The sequence below is a fragment of the Schistocerca americana genome, chromosome X (assembly GCF_021461395.2).
Source record: "Schistocerca americana isolate TAMUIC-IGC-003095 chromosome X, iqSchAmer2.1, whole genome shotgun sequence".
In the NCBI taxonomy this organism is placed as follows: domain Eukaryota; kingdom Metazoa; phylum Arthropoda; class Insecta; order Orthoptera; family Acrididae; genus Schistocerca; species Schistocerca americana.
This window is the reverse complement of record NC_060130.1, coordinates 91,807,491-91,826,851: the sequence shown is the minus strand read 5'-3', so window position 1 is coordinate 91,826,851 and position 19,361 is coordinate 91,807,491. Positions and strand designations below refer to the sequence as shown.

Here is a 19,361-nt window from a genome sequence, read left to right as displayed (position 1 = left end):
TGATGACATAGGATGTTATCTTGTGTGTGACACATTTCTTTCTTTTCATAATGTTAAATTGTGGTCACCGTGGACACGGCTTATTTTTGAAAGGCTAGCAGGAACAAGTTTGCCTCCAAAAGATAAAGCACGAGTAGATGCAGGAACTGCTCCACCAGAATGTGGAATTGTTTCATACGCATGCAGCACTGGTGGCAGGCCAGGAGCTCCCAAAGAAGTTTTCCCCACCGACACCATTCGCTGGCTTCAATAAGTCAATGGGAAGGTCAGAGAATTACTTGCGCTGGTTGTTGCTGCAGAGACAGGTAGGGTGTATCATCAATCCAGTTGATAAGGTTGCCTTGTTATTGACCAGCATTGCGGGATTATACAAGATCATACAGAATTTAAAGCCCTCTACCAACCTTGAGAAAGTTAACTTTGAGGAACTTTGTAATTTGCTCATACAGTATTTTTATCATCAAACGCATGTGGTGCTGGCACAGTTACAGTTTAACTGGCACCACAAGCTCCCCAGGCAGCCACATGCCGCACGGTTTGCTGACCTGCAAAGTCTCTCGCGCATGTGTCGTTCTGAGAGTCCCCAATGTGATTAACATCTGGCCAGGAGGTCCAAACTACAGCATTTGACTGCTGAATCACATGAACTTATGGCAGCAGCAAGGGATGTACCTTCTCACAAATGGCAGGTAACAAAGTTAGTTACAAGTGCACAGATAAGCCCCCTTTGCCCACCCCTCCCCTCACCATCGGTGAGCGAGGTGGCCTTGCCTTCAGCTGAGCCACTGTGTGTTTACGCAATTCACTGACGGTTCAAGTACAGTGACATCACGGTACTGACCATCTTCGCCCGAGGCAGGCTCGATGGGTAAGTATCGATCAAAGTTTCGTGTTAATCTCAATGTTTTTGGGTTCTGTGTGTTGCTCTCTTATGGCACCTTTTTTCACACAATGGGCAAGAGGGTGGTTTTGTCCTGACCGTCATTCAGCACATGTTCCACGGGACTGTTTGCGTGTAGAGAGCACATGTCGGGTTTGCCGCAAAAGTTTGTTACAGTTATCAGAGGTCCCAGTGTTTTCCCGGGACTAGAAGGCTATCTCTGATACCCTGCAAGCATTGCTCCAATATTTTGTACTTTCATTGGTAGTGGATGGGCAGCCAATAGTGATTCAGGTAGATATGCACAGGGTCTCGGTCTGCCCTGTGTTGCAACAGCCACTACGTCAAGTGTCTCAATCGGTCCCCTTTCAGGGTTTGGAATCCTTACTGTGGTCTTACAAGCACCTGTCTGAGAATATCTTCCAAGGCCGAGCTGCAGCGTTGGCAGCACCCTGGTGTCATTTCTCCCATTTCATTGAGTTAGTGGGTCACGCCTTCGGTGGTAATCCCAAAACCAGATGGAATCAGGTGCCTTTACGGTTCTTTTAAACAGACATTCAATGCACAATGTGTAATGTGTCATGGATTTGTACACAAATGCGCATCTGGAGGAATTGTTGGTGAAGCTGTCATGGGGTCAGTATTTTTCAGGCATCAATTTACATGATGCTTACCTGTTACATGATGCTTACCTGCAGCTACCACTGGACACCACTTCTCTGAGTTTCTTAATGATGAAACCACCTTTAGTCTTTAATAGTTTAACCGCTTACTTTTTTGAATCTCGCCTGAATTTATCAATGATATTTGCAATAGTTTACTCAGGATATTCCCTGTTGCACAAACTACTGTGATGATGTCTGGGTTATGTGCTCCAAATGAGAGGAGCACTTTCGAAATCTTCAGGCAGTTTTCCAATTCCGTCTGCAGAATGGCCTTAGTTGTAAATAAGAAAATGTATTTTTTCTCCCCCAAAGGTGTATTTTTTAAATTGTGTGCTCAGAAAAGATGGCCTTGTTCCCACAGATAATCGTGTCAAAATCACTGTCAACTTACTGGCACCAAAGAACTTCAGGGACTGCCAATCCTTTTTAGGCAAAATTTCATATTATGCTGAACTCATTCCCTAGGTTGTGCACATCTGCCACCCTCTTAACCTGCACGTCAATAGGGCATCAAATTTTTCTGACATGTAAATTATAAATGGGCTTTCCAGTCTTCATGCAGTGTTTGTGCTGTGTGTCCTGTTTGGTTTCTTTTATGACTGGTAAACCTTCAACTCTGGCCTGTGATGCAGCCCATTGGTGCAGTACTGTCACATCAGAAATCAAACGGTACCAAGCAGCCCACTGTTTATGCATTGAGGACACTTCTCGCACTCCCAGCATAATTACTAACAAGTGGAAAAGGAGGCACTGGCTATCATTTTTGGAATTAAAAAATTTCAAGTTTTCTTGAATGGGGCAAAGTTCCTACTCATCACTGACAGCAAACCACTTATTTCCTTATTCAGCCCTCATTCCAAGCTGCTGAATAGGACAGCCCACTGATTGCTGAGGTGTTCACTCTTCCATAGTAATTACTGTTATGTATTCTTGCTTAGTAATTAGTATTACAGTGTTTAATACTGACCATCCACTAAGCAAGCAGATGCAGTGTTGCAATTGCCAGTAGGAAAGGACCCGGAGTTCAACTAATAGAATACACTTCTTTTCACCTGGTAGAAACTTTCTGAAGCCTAGATCACATATTTTCTTTTTCATATCCAGTAATGCATAGGTTTCCTTCAATGCCTGGTGGGGCATAGTTTCTAATGCTGAGAAATTAGAAGGAGAAATCTATTTCAGTTGGTAAAAACTTCCTACAGCCACAATAGTGGCTTTACAAAGGTTTTACTAAGTAAAACAGATCAGTCCTAATTTCTGAGAATGATAAAATTTAGTCACTTCTTTTCATCTTGGATGATGCTTTGCAGCAGACTTTGCTGTATATTCCTTTGACAGTGTGAGACATTGCAGCTGCCTACCTGCTTTTCCAGAAAATAATTGCAGCTGTCCAGATGGTGTGTCCGGGTCGCACTCTTTTTGGGGGTGGATTTGGCATGACACACATTTTTCTTCTATGCAACAGACACAATATTATCCAGGGAGTCCTCACGTCACAGAGGTACAAATTTGTCGAGTGGTCATTCCTCTGGCGTTGCTTCCTCACGTTCCAGCTGCAGCATGCATCACACTGAGGTAAGACTTGTAAGAAGGTTTCGGCACATTGTCACACCTACTGGCCAGCAATTGATAGTGATATTGAACCTTTTGTGCAGGCTTGTGCAGCCTGTGCAAACGACCAAGAAGCAAAATTGCATCAGTTTACCACTGGCCAGTCCCAGAGCACCCTTGGGACAGGGTACACATCAATCTTTCAGGTCTTTTCTTGGGAAGCATGTGGTACTTTGTCAAATTTCTTGTAGGTCATCAAGTTGTTACCCACATCATCGATGACAACTCTTTGTGCATTGTTGGTCATTTTTGTTATTGACAGCTGCCCCTGGACCCTTATATCTGTTAATGATTGGCAATTTGTGTCATGGGAGTTTGAAACCTTTGGAATGGTATCCAGGATCTGACTCACCCCTTTCAATCAGCATCCAACTCAGAGGTGGAGTACTTCGTGTGTACAGTCAAAATCTGAATGAAGAAGTCCATGTCTGCCTTGTTCCAAGATGACACCAGGCAACACTGGTTAACGGATGTAGCCCAGCAGAAAGTTTGCACGGGTGCCAGCTACGGCTACTTTTGGATCTGTTGCAGCCTGTGTTGCATGCACCGGACCACTATGGCTTGCCATATTTTCCTCAGGGGGCTGCCGTTTGGCCTCAGTCCTTCAGCCAGCAACAGGGGTGGCTTCTGGGTGTGGTGATGGGCCACAAAGGTCAGCAGTTGTTTGTGGAGGATATCGGATGCAGCAATCCATCATTCCTATCAGCTGCAGACACAGCCTGTCGGATCTTGCCTGCCGCCATCTTCAAGCCAGTCACCTGATGGAGTCACTCGCAATCTTGTTCAAGCGGTAGGCTCCCTATTGTGGCACAGTGCTCACCCACTGCCACCGCCACCAACCCCCCCACCCCCCATGCCCTCGGCCATCCTACCTTTCGCTGCAGAACAGTTTGAAGCAGTGCCATCTTTTGCCTACACACCAGTAGCAGTCTCTTTTCCCCCGCCCATGCTGGTATACCAATTGTTTTCCCAGCCTCTGCAATCTTCTGCCCTTCTGGCAAAGCAAGCTGCATCATGTCGGCATCATTTCCTTCGGTAGGCAATCCACTGTTACGGCACAAAACTGGCCATTTTTGTCCTATGTGGCCTTTCCAGGGATGAGGGATTCAGTATTCCACCCAGCAGACATTAAGACAGATGAAGAGGAGCCAGCATGGTTATTGCAGCAGAACAGTACAGAAAACTGTTACAGAGGGCGCAAGCAAAGCATGCCATGAACAGAGCCACTAGTCCGTGTTTTCACCTTCCAGCAGAAATAGGCCTGGGCTGGTAGTTGTATCACTGATTTCAAATCCCATGGGCCAAGCCTTCACATCGCACAGTGCTCTGTTTCGGTGTGCTCAGTTGTCAGCTGCAATTGCTTGTCACGTGACATATTATCCTCCGTGCTCATTCTATACACAGTTTTTGGACTCCCTGCTCTCCCATAGATTGACTCGCATGTCAAATTTCAGTCCCTCTTCCAGGATTCAAATCCTAGGCTTTTAGTCAACCATCTATCGACAAGTATATTACATCTGTGCCGACAGTGAAGTGATGATTCTGCAGCATTGTCATTTCCTCGCAGACACTAAAAGCCCTATGACATTACAAGTATCACACTAAAGAGCGGAGCTACACTGAAGCTCACCATGAGTTGTTCCTGACCAAGTTGGAAGTTCTGAACTTGCAGAATGAAATGTGTCAAATTGCATACGTTATGGTGACAAAGAGGCCAAGCACTGATGTCAAGTATTTTACTAACTTATATGTTCGTGTTCCAATGTTTCTTACCACAGAATGGAGTGGAATCCCTTCTTTATGGGCTTTAGATAGTCCTTATAGTCTCCACAGTACAGCTGTTCAGGAACAAAGTCTTTGTACCATATTTTCTAGGGTAGTATTCTGGAAAATTTAATGGTTGGTTAGTTGGTTAGGGGAAGGAGACCAGACAGCGTGGTCATTGGTCTCAGCGGAGTAGGGAAGGATGGGGAAGGAAGTCGGCCGTGCCCTTTCAGAGGAACCATCCCGGCATTGGCCTGGAGTGATTTAGGGAAATCACGGAAAACCTAAATCGGGATGGCCGGACGCGGGATTGAACCGTCGTCCTCCCGAATGCGAGTCCAGTGTCTAACCACTGCGCCACCTCGCTCGGTCAAAATTTAATGGTCTTCCTCTTCATACTGTCGGTTAGATCAGTTTCTACTCTTCCTAGCGAACTGTACAGTTCATGCTTGTATACTTGAAGTGGTATCAGGGCTGAAGAATTTATTTTGTTTGTTGCCTCGGAGTCTTCTCGGAAATGTTTAAGCACATTGCTCTCCTCCCTGGAGAGGACTGACTTCAACAGAATGTACCTCGCGAGTGTACAACATTCTTCATGTCATATTTCTTTCGCTGCATCCTGTGGAAGAGCAAGGACAACCTGTTCCATCGCACTAATAAAATTAGCCATCTGTAGTGTTGTCAGCGATGGTGTAAAACTTAGTCCCTTTCCAAGTACACATAAGGTGGCATTGTCAAACTGTTTTCTCTGTAGAACTGATTACAGTTCTCCATTGTCCTGCTTATAACGACGTTCGTATTTTGCAGCTTGTCTGAATGTGGCCAACTGCCGTGCTTTGTTGGCTGGAGACCAAACTGACTGTGTGTATACCCTCTACGCGTCAGATGATTGAGTTGATGCTATCTGAAGGTGAAGCACAAAGAGTTCTCTCCTGATCTTGTTAAGTCTGTGTTGTATGCTGCAGATCTGTTCCCTGATCAGTGTCAGGCTGGTTCGTCTGCTGGTCTGGTTGGCAGCTAGAGATCTGATGAAGTGAACAATCTTTGCAAAACGTGGTACGATTTGGTTGTCACACCAACTCAGCTGAAATATAAATGAGGCCAGATGATGCTCTTTTCTATTCTGAAGCTTTTCTTGCTTCTTCATTTTATTATACATCTGCTTCCTGTAGAGGTACTTGTTTTTTGATTTTAGGCTTTCGCGGCATATGCTGATTCTGAAATGTTCTCTCGTCTGCACTTGTCTTTTACAATAAGTAACCTGACTTCCTTCTGTTTACAGTGTGGCATAATCATTTGATGAGATCCTTAAAAGACTTACAGTGGCATTCTACACTCTATAAGACACTTTAGGCTGTTTCAAGAGGTATCACACTGAACAAAGCATCACTCACGAGAAAGATGCCCTATTCATAACATATCACTACATGAAGTATGTGTTCCGTGTAGTAATAATAATTATTAATATTACTGCAACGGTCTTCAGTGTTTTATGTAGGCAGTCTGAATGAGCTCCACAACAGCTATCACCATGGCAATTTGGTTCATGCCTGTGCCACTAAAGTAGTTACACAGCACAGTTGCGCAGTTATAGAAGTGGACTACTGGGAATTAAATTCAACACAAGTACAGAAAAGAGACTATAGGTTACTCTTATTGTATCACAATCCTGAGTGGACCTATAAATCCCATGAATTTGGGTTCCAGAAACTGGCATTTTAATCACTCACATGCTAGCATTGGTCCGACTCTTTCATTATTTCTGGTACAAAACCACTGCAGACTTAATTTAAATATCTTCAACAATAAATTAGTGATTGTAGCGTAATTTTATTGATGACTCAAAACAGTGACAGAGAGAAGAAAATAGTCCACAGACAATAGAAGGAAACACAGAGTCAAAGTGGGTGGGCTAGATGAAAGCTACAAAAAGGATCACATAAAACTGAGGAATAGACAAAAGATATAAAGACACATAGGTGACAACAGGTAGGGTGAGGAGTGAGGATGGGGTAAAGAAATCTGATGCCATACATCAAATCATTAACACAACAGCTGTTTGGACCTCCAGTAAATTTACATTCTGGCAAGAGAACTCCTTTAGCAACCAAAATCTGAAAAAGTCTCAGTGAAGCATAACTTAATATGAGCAGACTGTGGTTGCCATACAGTGCCAACTATTTGCTATACTTTTAAGCACTGATCAACTGATACCACACTGCCCATGTCCTTAATGTTTACATTCAGTTTTTGGCTGTCTTTCATATGGATCATGCCCAAAGAAAGTATGGCAACATTTAAATTCAGTCAGCCATTTTTTTACTATCGTAGTGTCGCGGAATAGTAAAGAGTTGGAAACGTGGAATATTGTCAAAGTTTCGTTGCCTATGCCGAGAGCCAGAGGCAGGTAGGTGGATTGCACACACATCGGAATGTGTCGTCACGCAGGGGCAATGGCCTGGTTACACACAACAGGCGAGAGAGAATTGCTTAGCACGCGGGTTTGTGTTAGACGGAGACTTTCGTAGAGTGCAAGACAGAGGTATAGCGTCAGCTGTATTGCATTTCACAACTTCGCGAAAGTCTGCCGCAACAACACGTAACTCTGTCGCAAGAACACCTAAGGGGCGAGTACGACAGATGAATCAGCAGTATAAGTGGAACGAATGCGGTCATTACAAACGAGTATGACGTCAGGACATCGCTCGTGCTTCCTTTAAATACACCAGCTTTGATAGCAACAAGGCACTCGCACTCGCAGCTAGACTTGCAGTTAGATGTGTACTGGGTCGCGGCGTAGTGCTCAGCTCGGTGATCGACACGTTAATCTTTATTAAGGAGATTTTGCAGTAAGGGCGGCCCAACCAGCAGCAGACGTGAGGGGACAGTACCAGCTCTGGTCCTCTCTGCTACCGCTGTCAATCATCAACCCAGGATTAGCAGACATCGCGGCCGACTTGCTCGCCGCCAATGCTGACCACATCAGTGAGCCGTCGTCGAGATCGTGCGGGGCCTAGGCCCTGTGCATCCGCCGTCACAATCGGGTGAGCCGACAACGCTGGGGGACTGCAGCCCGTTCCACCCATCCACCGCGGACGAGCCACCAGGAGGAGCAGGGAAGAAGACGGGGTGGGATAGAGTACACTCCGCACTACGAGAACGCTTCTGGTGCCGACAGTGCCGGGGACTCCAATCCGGAGCCTCTATGCGCAACGATCTGCTGTCTACCGCTGAGCCGGCCGCCGCCCAGCCGGCCGCCGCCAGCCACACGTGGCCAATGTAAGGACATTCTTCCGCTACGTCACAGCACGCGGTGCTGCGCTAGCAAGACTGCGCAGCCCGGATCTGGTGTCATCGCTACGAGTCAGCGAGGACTCGGGGAAGGTCGTTGATATCACCAAGCCACATTGTACTCTGCAGGAATAAAGATGTTATGAATTAATAATGTTTCTTTGGTGTCTCTGACGCGCTCACAGTCATTTCCTAGCATCCTGACAACTGGAGAGGTCACCGCCCGGCCATCCAGTCCACCGTAGGCGACCGGCCTACACTATTGAAAATAAAGGAGATGAGACTTTATAAACTTTCACCATTATCAAAGGTATTTTTTCTGGCAAGATAAACTGTCAAAACAAAGAATTTTGTCAATACATGGTTTCCAGTTTTTTGAAAAACATACAGACAACACAATCAATTTGGAAAGCAAAACTATTCTGCAGATAAAGTTGGCACTCTACTTATATTAGTACACATTTTAAGTGACTACTTTCACAAACATGCTATCCACAAAAACGTACATTCACAGGAATATCTTTATTGGAATTCAAATACTGGAAGTCTGGCACCTAAAACAAAAGATCTGAAGGACATAAAATGAAAATGCTTACAGCTCTTTCATCAAGATATGTATCTATAATTTTATGGATTAATTATAATTTCACTAGGCATATTTAACTAACAGTGGTTCATGGTGTGGGTTCCTGTAGTCATGTCCTAGTTCATGAACCACGGGCAACGTATGAGTGGCCAAGTAAGTGGTCCCGACAGTCGGGATACCGGTTACTTTGGAATAAGGCTGAGCATCTCGGACATATTCTGAGTTGTGGTCACCTTTGTGCTCATACGGAAAAGACTACCAAATCCACCGGTTAGTCCCTCAACCGTTAGGGGTAAAACTCAATGGGACTTGGGGAAAGTAAGGCTAGCAACCTGCTTCCCCGGTACTTTAAATATGATGCTGGCAACAATCAGAGCAAAATGCCTCGGACCTTTGGAGGTGACGGAGTCCCACCTCTAACTGACAAACCAGGGACGCCTAAGATACGACTCGGCAAACAAATGGTAATGAGATGGGGAGCTATTAATATCAATGGGGGCTACTCTGGGAAGAAGGTAGAGCTGGCAGAGGCTGCAAGTAAGATGGGGCTGGATGTTTTAGCTGTTAGTGACATTCGGGTAAGGTGTGAGAAAGAAGAGGAAGTGGGAGAATACAAGGTCTACCTGTCAGGAGTCAAAGCAGGAATAGCACAATGGGGTGTAGGGCTTTACATCAGGAAAGAAATGGAACCCAGTGTTGTTGCAATAAGGTATGTAAACGAACGACTGATGTGGATAGATTGTGTCAGTATATTCGCATTGTGAAGGGACAGATCAAGATAAGATAGATAGTTTTTATGATGCACTCAGTGATGTAGTTGTTAGAGTAAAGGACAAGGACAATGTTCTGCTCATGGGTGGTTTTAATGGCAGGATTGGAAATCGAACAGAAGGGTATGAAAAGGTTATGGGTAAATTTGGAGAGGATATGGAGGCCAACAAGAACGGGAAACAACTCTTGGATTTCTGTGCCAGTATGGGCTTAGTAATCACAAACTCCTTTTTTAAACGTAAGAACATTCACCGGTATACTTGGGAAGGCAGGGGAACCAGATCTGTCATTGACTATATAACAACAGATCAAGAATTCAAGAAGGCTGTGAGGGACACACGTGTATTCAGGGGATTCTTTGATGACACTGATCGTTATTTAATCTGCAGCGAAATTTGTATTGTGAGACCGAAAGTGCAGGAGGTCAGGTCCATATGTAGGAGGATAAGAGTGGAGAAACTTCAGGATAAGGAAATCAGGCACAAGTACATAACAATGATCTCAGAAAGGTACCAGTTCGTTGAATGTAGTCAATTACAGTCATTGGAAAAGGAATGGACAAGGTACAGGGACACAGTACTAGAAATGGCTAAACAATGTCTTGGAACAGTAGAGTGTAAAGGTAGGATGAAGCAAACAGCTTGGTGGAACGACACAGTCAAGGCAGCCTGTAAAAGGAAAAAGAAGGCATATCAAAAATGGCTACATACTAGAACTCAGGTAGACAGAGAAAGTTATGTTGAAGAAAGAAACAAAGCCAAACAGATAATTGCAGCATCCAAGAAGAAATCTTGGGAAGACTTTGGAAACAGGTTGGAGACTTTGGGTCAAGCTGCTGGAAAACCATTCTGGAATGTAATTAGCTGTCTTCAAAAGGGAGGTAAGAAGGAAATGACAAGTATTTTGGACAGGTCAGGAAAACTGCTTGTGAATTCTGTGGATTCCTTGGGCAGATGGAGGGAATATTTTGAAGAGTTGCTCAATGCAGGTGAAAATACGATCAGTAATGTTTCAGATTTCGATGTACAATTGGATAGGAATGAGGATGGAAATAGGATCACATTTGAGGAAGTGGTGAAAATGGTCAATAGATTGCAGTGCAATAAAGCAGCTGGGGTGGATGAAATTAAGTCGGAACTCATCAAATACAGTGGAATGTCAGGTCGTAAATGGCCACACAGGATAATTGAAATGGCCTGGGAGTCGGGACAGGTTCCATCAGACTGGACAAAAGCAGTAATCATGCCAATCTTTAAACATGGAAACAGAAAAGATTGTAACAACTACAGAGGTATCTCTTTAATCAGCGTTGTGGGTAAAATCTTCTCAGGTATTGTTGAAAGGAAAGTGCGAGTATTAGTTGAGGACCAATTGGATGAAAATCGGTGTGGGTTTAGGCCTCTTAGAGGTTGTCAGGACCAGATCTTTAGCTTACGGCAAATAATGGAGAAGTGTTATGAATGGAACAGGGAATTGTATCTATGCTTTATAGATCTAGAAAAGGTATATGACCAGGTTCCTAGGAGGAAGTTATTGTCTGTTCTACGAGATTATGGAATAGGAGGCAAACTTTTGCAAGCAATTAAAGGTCTTTACATGGATAGTCAGGCAGCAGTTAGAGTTGACGGTAAATTGAGTTCATGGTTCAGAGTAGTTTCAGGGGTAAGACAAGGCTGCAACCTGCCTCCACTGTTGTTCATATTATATATGGATCATATGTTGAAAACAATAGACTGGCTGGGTGAGATTACGATGTGCGAACACAAAATAAGCAGTCTTGCATATGCGGATGACTTAGTTGTGATGGCAGATTCGATTGAAAGTTTGCAAAGTAATATTTCAGAGCTAGATCAGAAATGCAAGGACTATGGTATGAAGATTAGCATCTCCAAAACGAAAGTAATGTCAGCGGGAAAGAGATATAAACGGATTGAGTGCCAAATAGGAGGAACAAAGTTAGAACAGGTGGACAGTTTCAAGTACTTAGGATGCATATTCTCACAGGATGGCAACATAGTGAAAGAACTGGAAGCGAGGTGTAGCAAAGCTAATGCAGTGAGTGCTCATCTACGATCTACTCTCTTCTGCAAGAAGGAAGTCAGTACCAAGACTAAGTTATCTGTGCACCGTTCAATCTTTCGACCAACTTTGTTGTATGGGAGCGAAAGCTGGGTGGATTCAGGGTACCTTATCAATAAGGTTGAGGTAACGGATATGAAAGTAGCTAGGATGATTGCAGGTACTAGTAGATGGGAACAATGGCAGGAGGGTGTCCACAATGAGGAAATCAAAGAAAAACTGGGAGTGAACTCTATAGATGTAGCAGTCAGGGCGAACAGGCTTAGATGGTGGGGTCATGTTACACCCATGGGAGAAGCAAGGTTACCCAAGAGACTCATGGTTTCAGCAGTAGAGGGTAGAAAGAGTCGGGGCAGACCAAGGATAAGGTACCTGGATTCGGTTAAGAATGATTTTGAAGTAATAGGCTTAACATCAGAAGAGGCACCAATGTTAGCACGGAATAGGGGATCATGGAGGAATTTTATAAAGGGGACTATGCTCCAGACTGAACACTGAAAGGCATAATCAGTCTTAAATGATGATGATGATGATATTTAACTAACAAATCCAATAATAGTCCCTCCCTTCGAAGGAAAAAGCTTCTGTTATATAAAATTTTATTTTTGTGTTATACCTAATGACTTTCCTGGTGGTAAAATAACTGCTTCTACTGGTTCAATTCTTCCTTCTCCAAATTTTCCTAATCCTGAACCAGTCACATATCCCATTTGTGCCATAAGGCGGGAGCCAATACCCTGCAACAGTTCATAAAAAATACAACATATAATAAAAACATATTATATAACTGGACAGATATTTGTTACTTCTTAATTTTACTTTTGTTTTGACAAATAGCTAAAATGTTCAAGATATTACTAATGCTGATCACTCCTATCCACAGATCCATCTGACAAACCATTTTCCTTCAATTGTCATATGAATACTTTGGTTGTACAAAAAAAAATGTGCACATAAAAATGTTCATTTGTTCAACAATACACTTAATGGTAATTAGTTTGGTGATAGCTGTAAAACAGTGAGAACTCAAATTAGTGAATATAAATTAATTAAACTGCTCAGCTTATGCAGATACTTCTTATTTGTGAAAACTGTGACAACACCAGTAAACATTATGAAAAACATGAAACGTATGTCTCTACTAGTATACATACAAAAATTGTAACTTCAAACTGGTATCATGATAGTCGTGTGCAAAACTAGTATTTTGTGTCTCCACTGCAAATCAATTAAGATTTTCATATGTGGTAGCAATGAAGCAAAGATGAAAAAGAGTGTATTTCAAAAGCAGTCTCTTCCCAGGATCTTGCAATGTTAAGTCACAAACAACTGTAACTGAGCAAGCACCCACTGGACACAACCAATGCTGGTCTTCTGTCAACAAACCAGTAAAAAAAAAAGCATGTTTGATCAACGAAATTCAACACTGCAGTACAGTGAATAAAGCTAGGACATTTCAAGCAGCATGTTACTGTGCTATTTATACATGTCAATTGTAGTGTTATGACTGAGGGATACTACTTCTCCCTAACAGTAACTATTCAAAATACTCACAAACCTGTAATGTTACACATCCTCCCATCTCCCCACATACACACTGGAGCAAATATAGTGCAAAAACTACAGGAATAACATTGTGGGATGTGATCAGTTATAACTGATCCTGTTGGCTTACCAAGAATTGTGACAAAGGCAGTACCTCATGGTGTTTGAGGAAAATAAAGTCAAAGCCTACCTTGGCACAATACTGGTGCTGTATTTCAACAAGACAGCATTCAGTTATCTCTTCACCAGAATACAGCACGAAAGATACCCTATTTTTCCAGCTTGGCCACCCTCTATGTCCATGTCACCCACTACAAAGCTACTGGCTCATTACTGTTCTCCAACAGTGAGTAACATTGAAGTGTGGACTCAGTGCAATACTCATCAAAGGTTCTTTGAAGTGTAGACACATGAATTTGAAATACTGGCCTCAACAAAATAGTAATAATGTTTTGAAATTTTGCACTTTACAACATAAATGTAAGAAGCTCAATAAGAGAGAGCAATACATAAATCATTCCACTGCAGGAATATCCACTGATGAGCCGAAAGATTCTGACCACCTGTTTCGGAATGATATACATCACTGATTCTGCGTGTCAGGGATCCGACAGTTCGCTGGTAGGTTTGTGGAGGTATGTGGCATTAATTGTCTTGGAACAGGTCATGCAATTCATGTAAATAATGGGCTGCTGATCTGCATACACAGTGATGGCACCCAATAGCAACCCAATGGGGTCCACAGGTTTTTACATCTGGCAAATTTGGTCACCGAGACATCAATGTGAGTTCACTATAATGCTCTACAAACCACTGTGGCACAGTTCTGGCTCCAAGACACAGACAATTATACTGCTGAAAGATGACATCACCATTGGGGAAGACATCAAGCATGAAGGGATCCAGGTGGTTTGCAGTTGTCAGTGTGTCTTCGTTTATTACCACAGGTACCATGCAAGTGCAGGAGAATGTCTCCCATAGCATAATACTGTTCCCACCAGCCTGTGTCCATGGCATGCTGCACATTTGGAGCCGCCATTCACCTCGATGATGGTGTTTGTGGAGATGACCATTGACCTAGTGTAGCAAAAATACGCCAACTGCAATCGTAATTGACGATGTTGTTGGGTCAACATGTGAACACATAGGTGTGGTCTGCTGCAGTACTCCATGTTCAACAACGTACAATGAACAGTGTGCTCCGAAACACTTGTGCATGCACCAGCATTGTGCCCTTCCGGCAAAGATGTCAACAGATCAGCACCTATCCTACTTTGCAGAGGAAAAAGCCCCCGAACCCCACACCCTGTGAAAAGTCGTGGATGTAAGGCCATTTAAAGTCTAGTGATAGCTTCACTGTCCTTCTACCTTTTTCTGTAGATGCTCACGACAGAAGCATGTGAACATTCAACCAGCTTAACTGTTTTCAAGATACTCATTTACAGGCTCTGCATAATAATAATCTGCCCTTTGTCTAAGTCACTTATCTCAATGGATTTCCCCATTTGCAGCCCATATCTTTGCTAGGGTGATCTCCCAGCTGTATCTGCTCCGCTTTCATACTTACGTTACTGCATCACATGCCCGCAATGCTGCCAAGCGGCATCTGGTGTCAGGGTGGGCACTGGTCATAATCATTTGGCTTATCAGTCTTATTTACAATAAAGAAGTTCCAACAGTCAAAACTGGAGAATTATATGCAGAGACAAATGATGAAGAGAGGACAGTTTGAGTATGTCCTATTGATCTTAACAATTTGAAGTGGAGTTCTATTTCAGCTGGATAATAATCAGTAATAGTTGTGGATTTGATTAAGAAGCCATAATCATTCACTTTAAAGTATTAAGATGTTTCATGGAAAATCTAAATCCAGTTGGGTGAATGGAAATGTGAATCCACCTGAACATCAGTCTTGTCTTATCCACTACACCAACTAAGCCAGTAAAAAGTAAAAGAAATGTAAGGAAACTATAAGACCTAACCACAAACTGCTTACAAAGAAATTAAACCTCAGAGAAACATGGTGCTTTCTTTAACACTGGAGAGTCTAGAATTGTTCATTACTTGGAATCTACACACATAATAATAATAATAATAATAATAATAATAATTGCATCACCCTGGTTCCCAGAACTCCTGAAGATAGATGTTGACTGTGGATATTGTATCATAGACACAGACCCTTTGACTGTTCAGAGATGTTACTAAACCCGCCGAAAGATGTAAACAAGCATGCATGAGCAGCACCTATTACATGGAGGAGGTTTGACAGCCAATCAGTTCCAGTCATTTCACCAGGAGGGAGGTACACAGCTCGAGCTCTCAGGCTGCCCAGGGGCAACTTCCTGCAGTGGATGACTGCTACGGACTATGGCTCTGAGGAACCCTGACAGCAACGCCACCATGTTGAATTATGCTTTTCGTGCAGCCACAGGACATCGCGTTATGACTCAAACTGTGCGCAATAGGCCGCAGGATGCACAACTTCACTCCCGATGTCCATGGCAAGGTCCATCTTTGCAACCATGACACCACGCAGTGCAGTACAGATGGGCCCAACAATATGCCGAATGGACCGCTCAGGTTTGGCATCACATTCTCTTCACCGATGAGGGTCGCATATGCCTTCAACCAGGCAATAGTCGGAGACGTGTTTGGAGGCAACCCGGTCAGGCTGAATGCCTTAAACACTCTGTCCAGCAAGTGCAGCAAGATTGAGGTTCCCTGCTGTTTTGGAGTGGCATTACGTGGGGCCGACATAAGCCGCTGGTGGTCACGGAAGGTGCCGTAACAGCTCTACGATACACGAATGCCACTCTCCAACCGATAGTGCAACCATATCGGCAGCATATTGGCGAGGCATTCATCTTCATGGACAACAATTCGCACCCCCATCGTGCACATCTTGTGAATGACTTCCTTCAGGATAACCACATCGCTAGACTAGAGTGGCCAGCATGTTCTCCAGACATAAACCCTATCGAACATGCCCGGGATAGATTGAAAAGGGTTGTTTATCAACAATGTGAACCACCAACCACTTTGAAGGATCTACACCAAATCGCTGATGAGGAGTGGAACAATCTGGACCAACAGTGGCGAGGAGGTGCAGTGCAGTGGATACACATGTGAAGGAATTTGCCTGAAAACTAAGCAATTCTGCACCTTTTTTTACATATCTTTCCACAGCTCTGTGCTGTCTCCATTTGATGAGTAGTGATCTATTTTCTCGGATACACTACCTGACAAAAATAGTGAATTGCCCAAAGGGAGTGGAGGAAACGAAATTAATCTTTGAGGTTTGAGATTGTATGTAATGTTATTGAAATAAGTACAAATGGAGTCAAATGCACAAAGAACTTTGCAGTATGACACAGAACTCCCTCTGACCTGGATGCATACACTGATTCAGTTGGGAAGGGTGTCATATCCTCTCCTGAGACAAGCTGGTCCACAACTGTTGTAAATGGTTCTTGATATCCTGGATACTGGCACTGGGATGGAGATTATGTCTGATCTAGTTCCATACATTTTATTAGGGTCATATTTGGTGATGTTGCTTGCCATGGGCGTACCTCAACATAATGCAGACAGTTCATAACGTCACACAGATATGTTTCATATGTGGGCAACCACTATCCTATCGAAAAATGTTACTACGATACCGTCACATGAAAGGTTTATCTGTTATTACTTTTATGTTGTAATGTCATATACGGAAACGTTCCATTATTCTGGAGATTTGCTCTTCAGTTTGGTCCTACAGAACTTGACGTATAAATAAATAAATAAATAAGTAAGTAACACATGAGGACATAGGAATTCTGTGATGTACCACTGTACCATGGAAGTTCCCTCAATCACTGCTAGCCATGACCTGAAGTCGTAGCCAATGGCTCCCCACAACATTGTACCAGGAATAACATTGTACAGGAGTTACTTTCCAATACAATTCATCAGCAGTCCACACTTCCTGGTCATGGCACCTCCCAAAGCCTACACGTGGGATGTTAATTTCCTAGTTCAGGTGCCACTAATCTCCAACCAATGGTGTGGGATGACACAGAATGTTGCAGTGAGTTCATTACATGTCCTCAGATGGCAGGGGGAGATGTGAAAGGAGCTGCAACATGCTCGGTGCACAATACAGAGATCTTCCTTTTTGGCGGTCAGACATGTTCGACTGAAACCCTGGCGACGAGTATGCCAGCCAACATGTCCCCCTGCAGTCCAGCATTGGGTTACTGTCACAACCAAATACATCACTAATCTGGATATTGCACGATTCACTAAGCTGGCCAAATGGAAACACACAATAAGGCCCCTTTCAAACTTCCACACGAGTAAGTGGTGTCATGTCCAGCAAGTAGTCTAGATGTTGAATGACGATATCCTGTGGTAGGTCCATTCAATTACCTAAGATGGCGATGGCTATTCTAATATTTTGAGGAATTAAGGAACTGAGTTGGGAAATATGAACAAACTTTTCTGCTCCTCTAAGCAAAATAAATGAATGTACACACACGGTTTCTACCTGTAAATTTCCCCTGGAGGAAGGTGCATGACTAGGTCTTAAATGCAAGCAGAGCTAGAGCAAACTTTTAAGAGCCTACCCTGAGGCCCAGTCCTCCAGACTCACAGTTGAGTTCCCTGAACTGCCTCATCTAACTTGTGGGTGGTGCACCGTTGCCTTATATGTCTTACCCTGCCAATCTGACCATGTTCTGCAGCACTGTGAGTCCATGTATGGTCATCCAATGTCCATTTGTGACTTCTTGCTTGTGCCCATATATGGTCAGCCTCCACACAGACAATGCCACATCACTCCCAGCAGCCTCATGTAAGCCCACATGAGTTCCATGTTGACATCTGACCAGTGCTCTTCCTGTGACAACTTCTTTGTATTCTCAAGCAAAACCACTCAGCCGGGCTTCTGCTCTTTTGCCTTTCAAATGTTGCACCGTTCATACACTGAAGAGCCAAAGAACTGGTACACCTGCCCAATATCGTTTAGGGCCCCTGCGAGCATGCAGAAGTGGCTCAACACGATGTGACATAGACTTGACTAATGTCTGAAGTAGTGATGAAGCGAACTGACACCATGAATCCTCCAGGGCTGTCCGTAAATCTGTAAGAGCATGATGGGGTGGAGACCTCTTCTGAACAGCATGTTGCCAAGGCATCCCAGTTATGCTCAATAATGTTCATGTCTGAGGAGTTTGGTGGCCAGTAGAAGTGTTTAAACTCAGAAAACTATTCCTGGTGCCACTCTGTAGCAATTCTGGATGTATAGTGTCTCGCACAGTCCTGCTGGAATTGCCCAAGTCTGTCAGGATGCATGACGAACATGAATGGATGCAGGTGATCAGACAGGATGCTTACGTACGTGTCACCTGTCAGAGTCGTATCTAGACATATCAGAGGTCCCATATCACCTCAATTGCACATGCTCAATACCATTACAGAGCCTCCACTAGCTTGAATGGTCCCCTGCTGCCATGCAGCGTCCACGGATTCATGAGGCTGTCTCCATACCCGTACATATCCATCCGCTCGATATAATTTGAAATGAGACTCGTCCGACCAGGCAACATATTTCCAGTTATCAACAGCCCAATGTCGGTGTTGACGGGTCCAGGGCAGGCATAAAGCTTTGTGTTGTGCAGATATTAAAGGTACGCAAGTGAGCCTTCAGCTCCGATAGCCTATATTGATGATGTTTCATTGAATGGTTCACACGCTGCCACTTTTTTGATGGCCCAGCTTCGAAATCTGCAGCAATTTGCAGAAGGGTTGCACTTCTGTCATGCTGAATAATTCTCCTTAGCTGTGTTGGTCCCATTCTTGCAGGATCTTTTTCTGGCCACAGCAACGTTGGAGATTTGAAGTTCTACCAGATTCCTGATATTCACGGTACAGTTTTGAAATGGTCGTACAGGACAATCTGCACTTCACCGCTACCTCAGAGATGCTGTGTTCCATCACTCTTGCACTGCCTATAACACCACTTTCAAACTCATTTAAATCTTGATAACCTACAATTGCAGCAGCGGTAACTGATTGAACAACTGCACCAGATACTTGTTGTCTTATACAGGCATTGCAGACCGCAGCACCGTATGATGCCTGTTTACATATCTCTGTATTTGAATACGCATGCCTACACCAG

The 19,361-nt window shown here is 43.7% G+C and overlaps 1 protein-coding gene across 2 annotated transcripts in view; it reads right to left on the bottom strand.

Annotated features, from left to right (window-relative positions):
* LOC124554889 (zinc finger CCCH-type with G patch domain-containing protein) overlaps nt 1-19,361 on the bottom strand; it is a 172,215-nt gene that overhangs the window by 20,986 nt on the left and 131,868 nt on the right. For both annotated transcript variants that reach the window (XM_047128565.1, XM_047128566.1), the window contains one exon: nt 12,264-12,384. In XM_047128565.1, the coding sequence (XP_046984521.1) occupies nt 12,264-12,384 (121 nt within the window). The remainder of the gene's footprint in view (nt 1-12,263; nt 12,385-19,361) is intronic.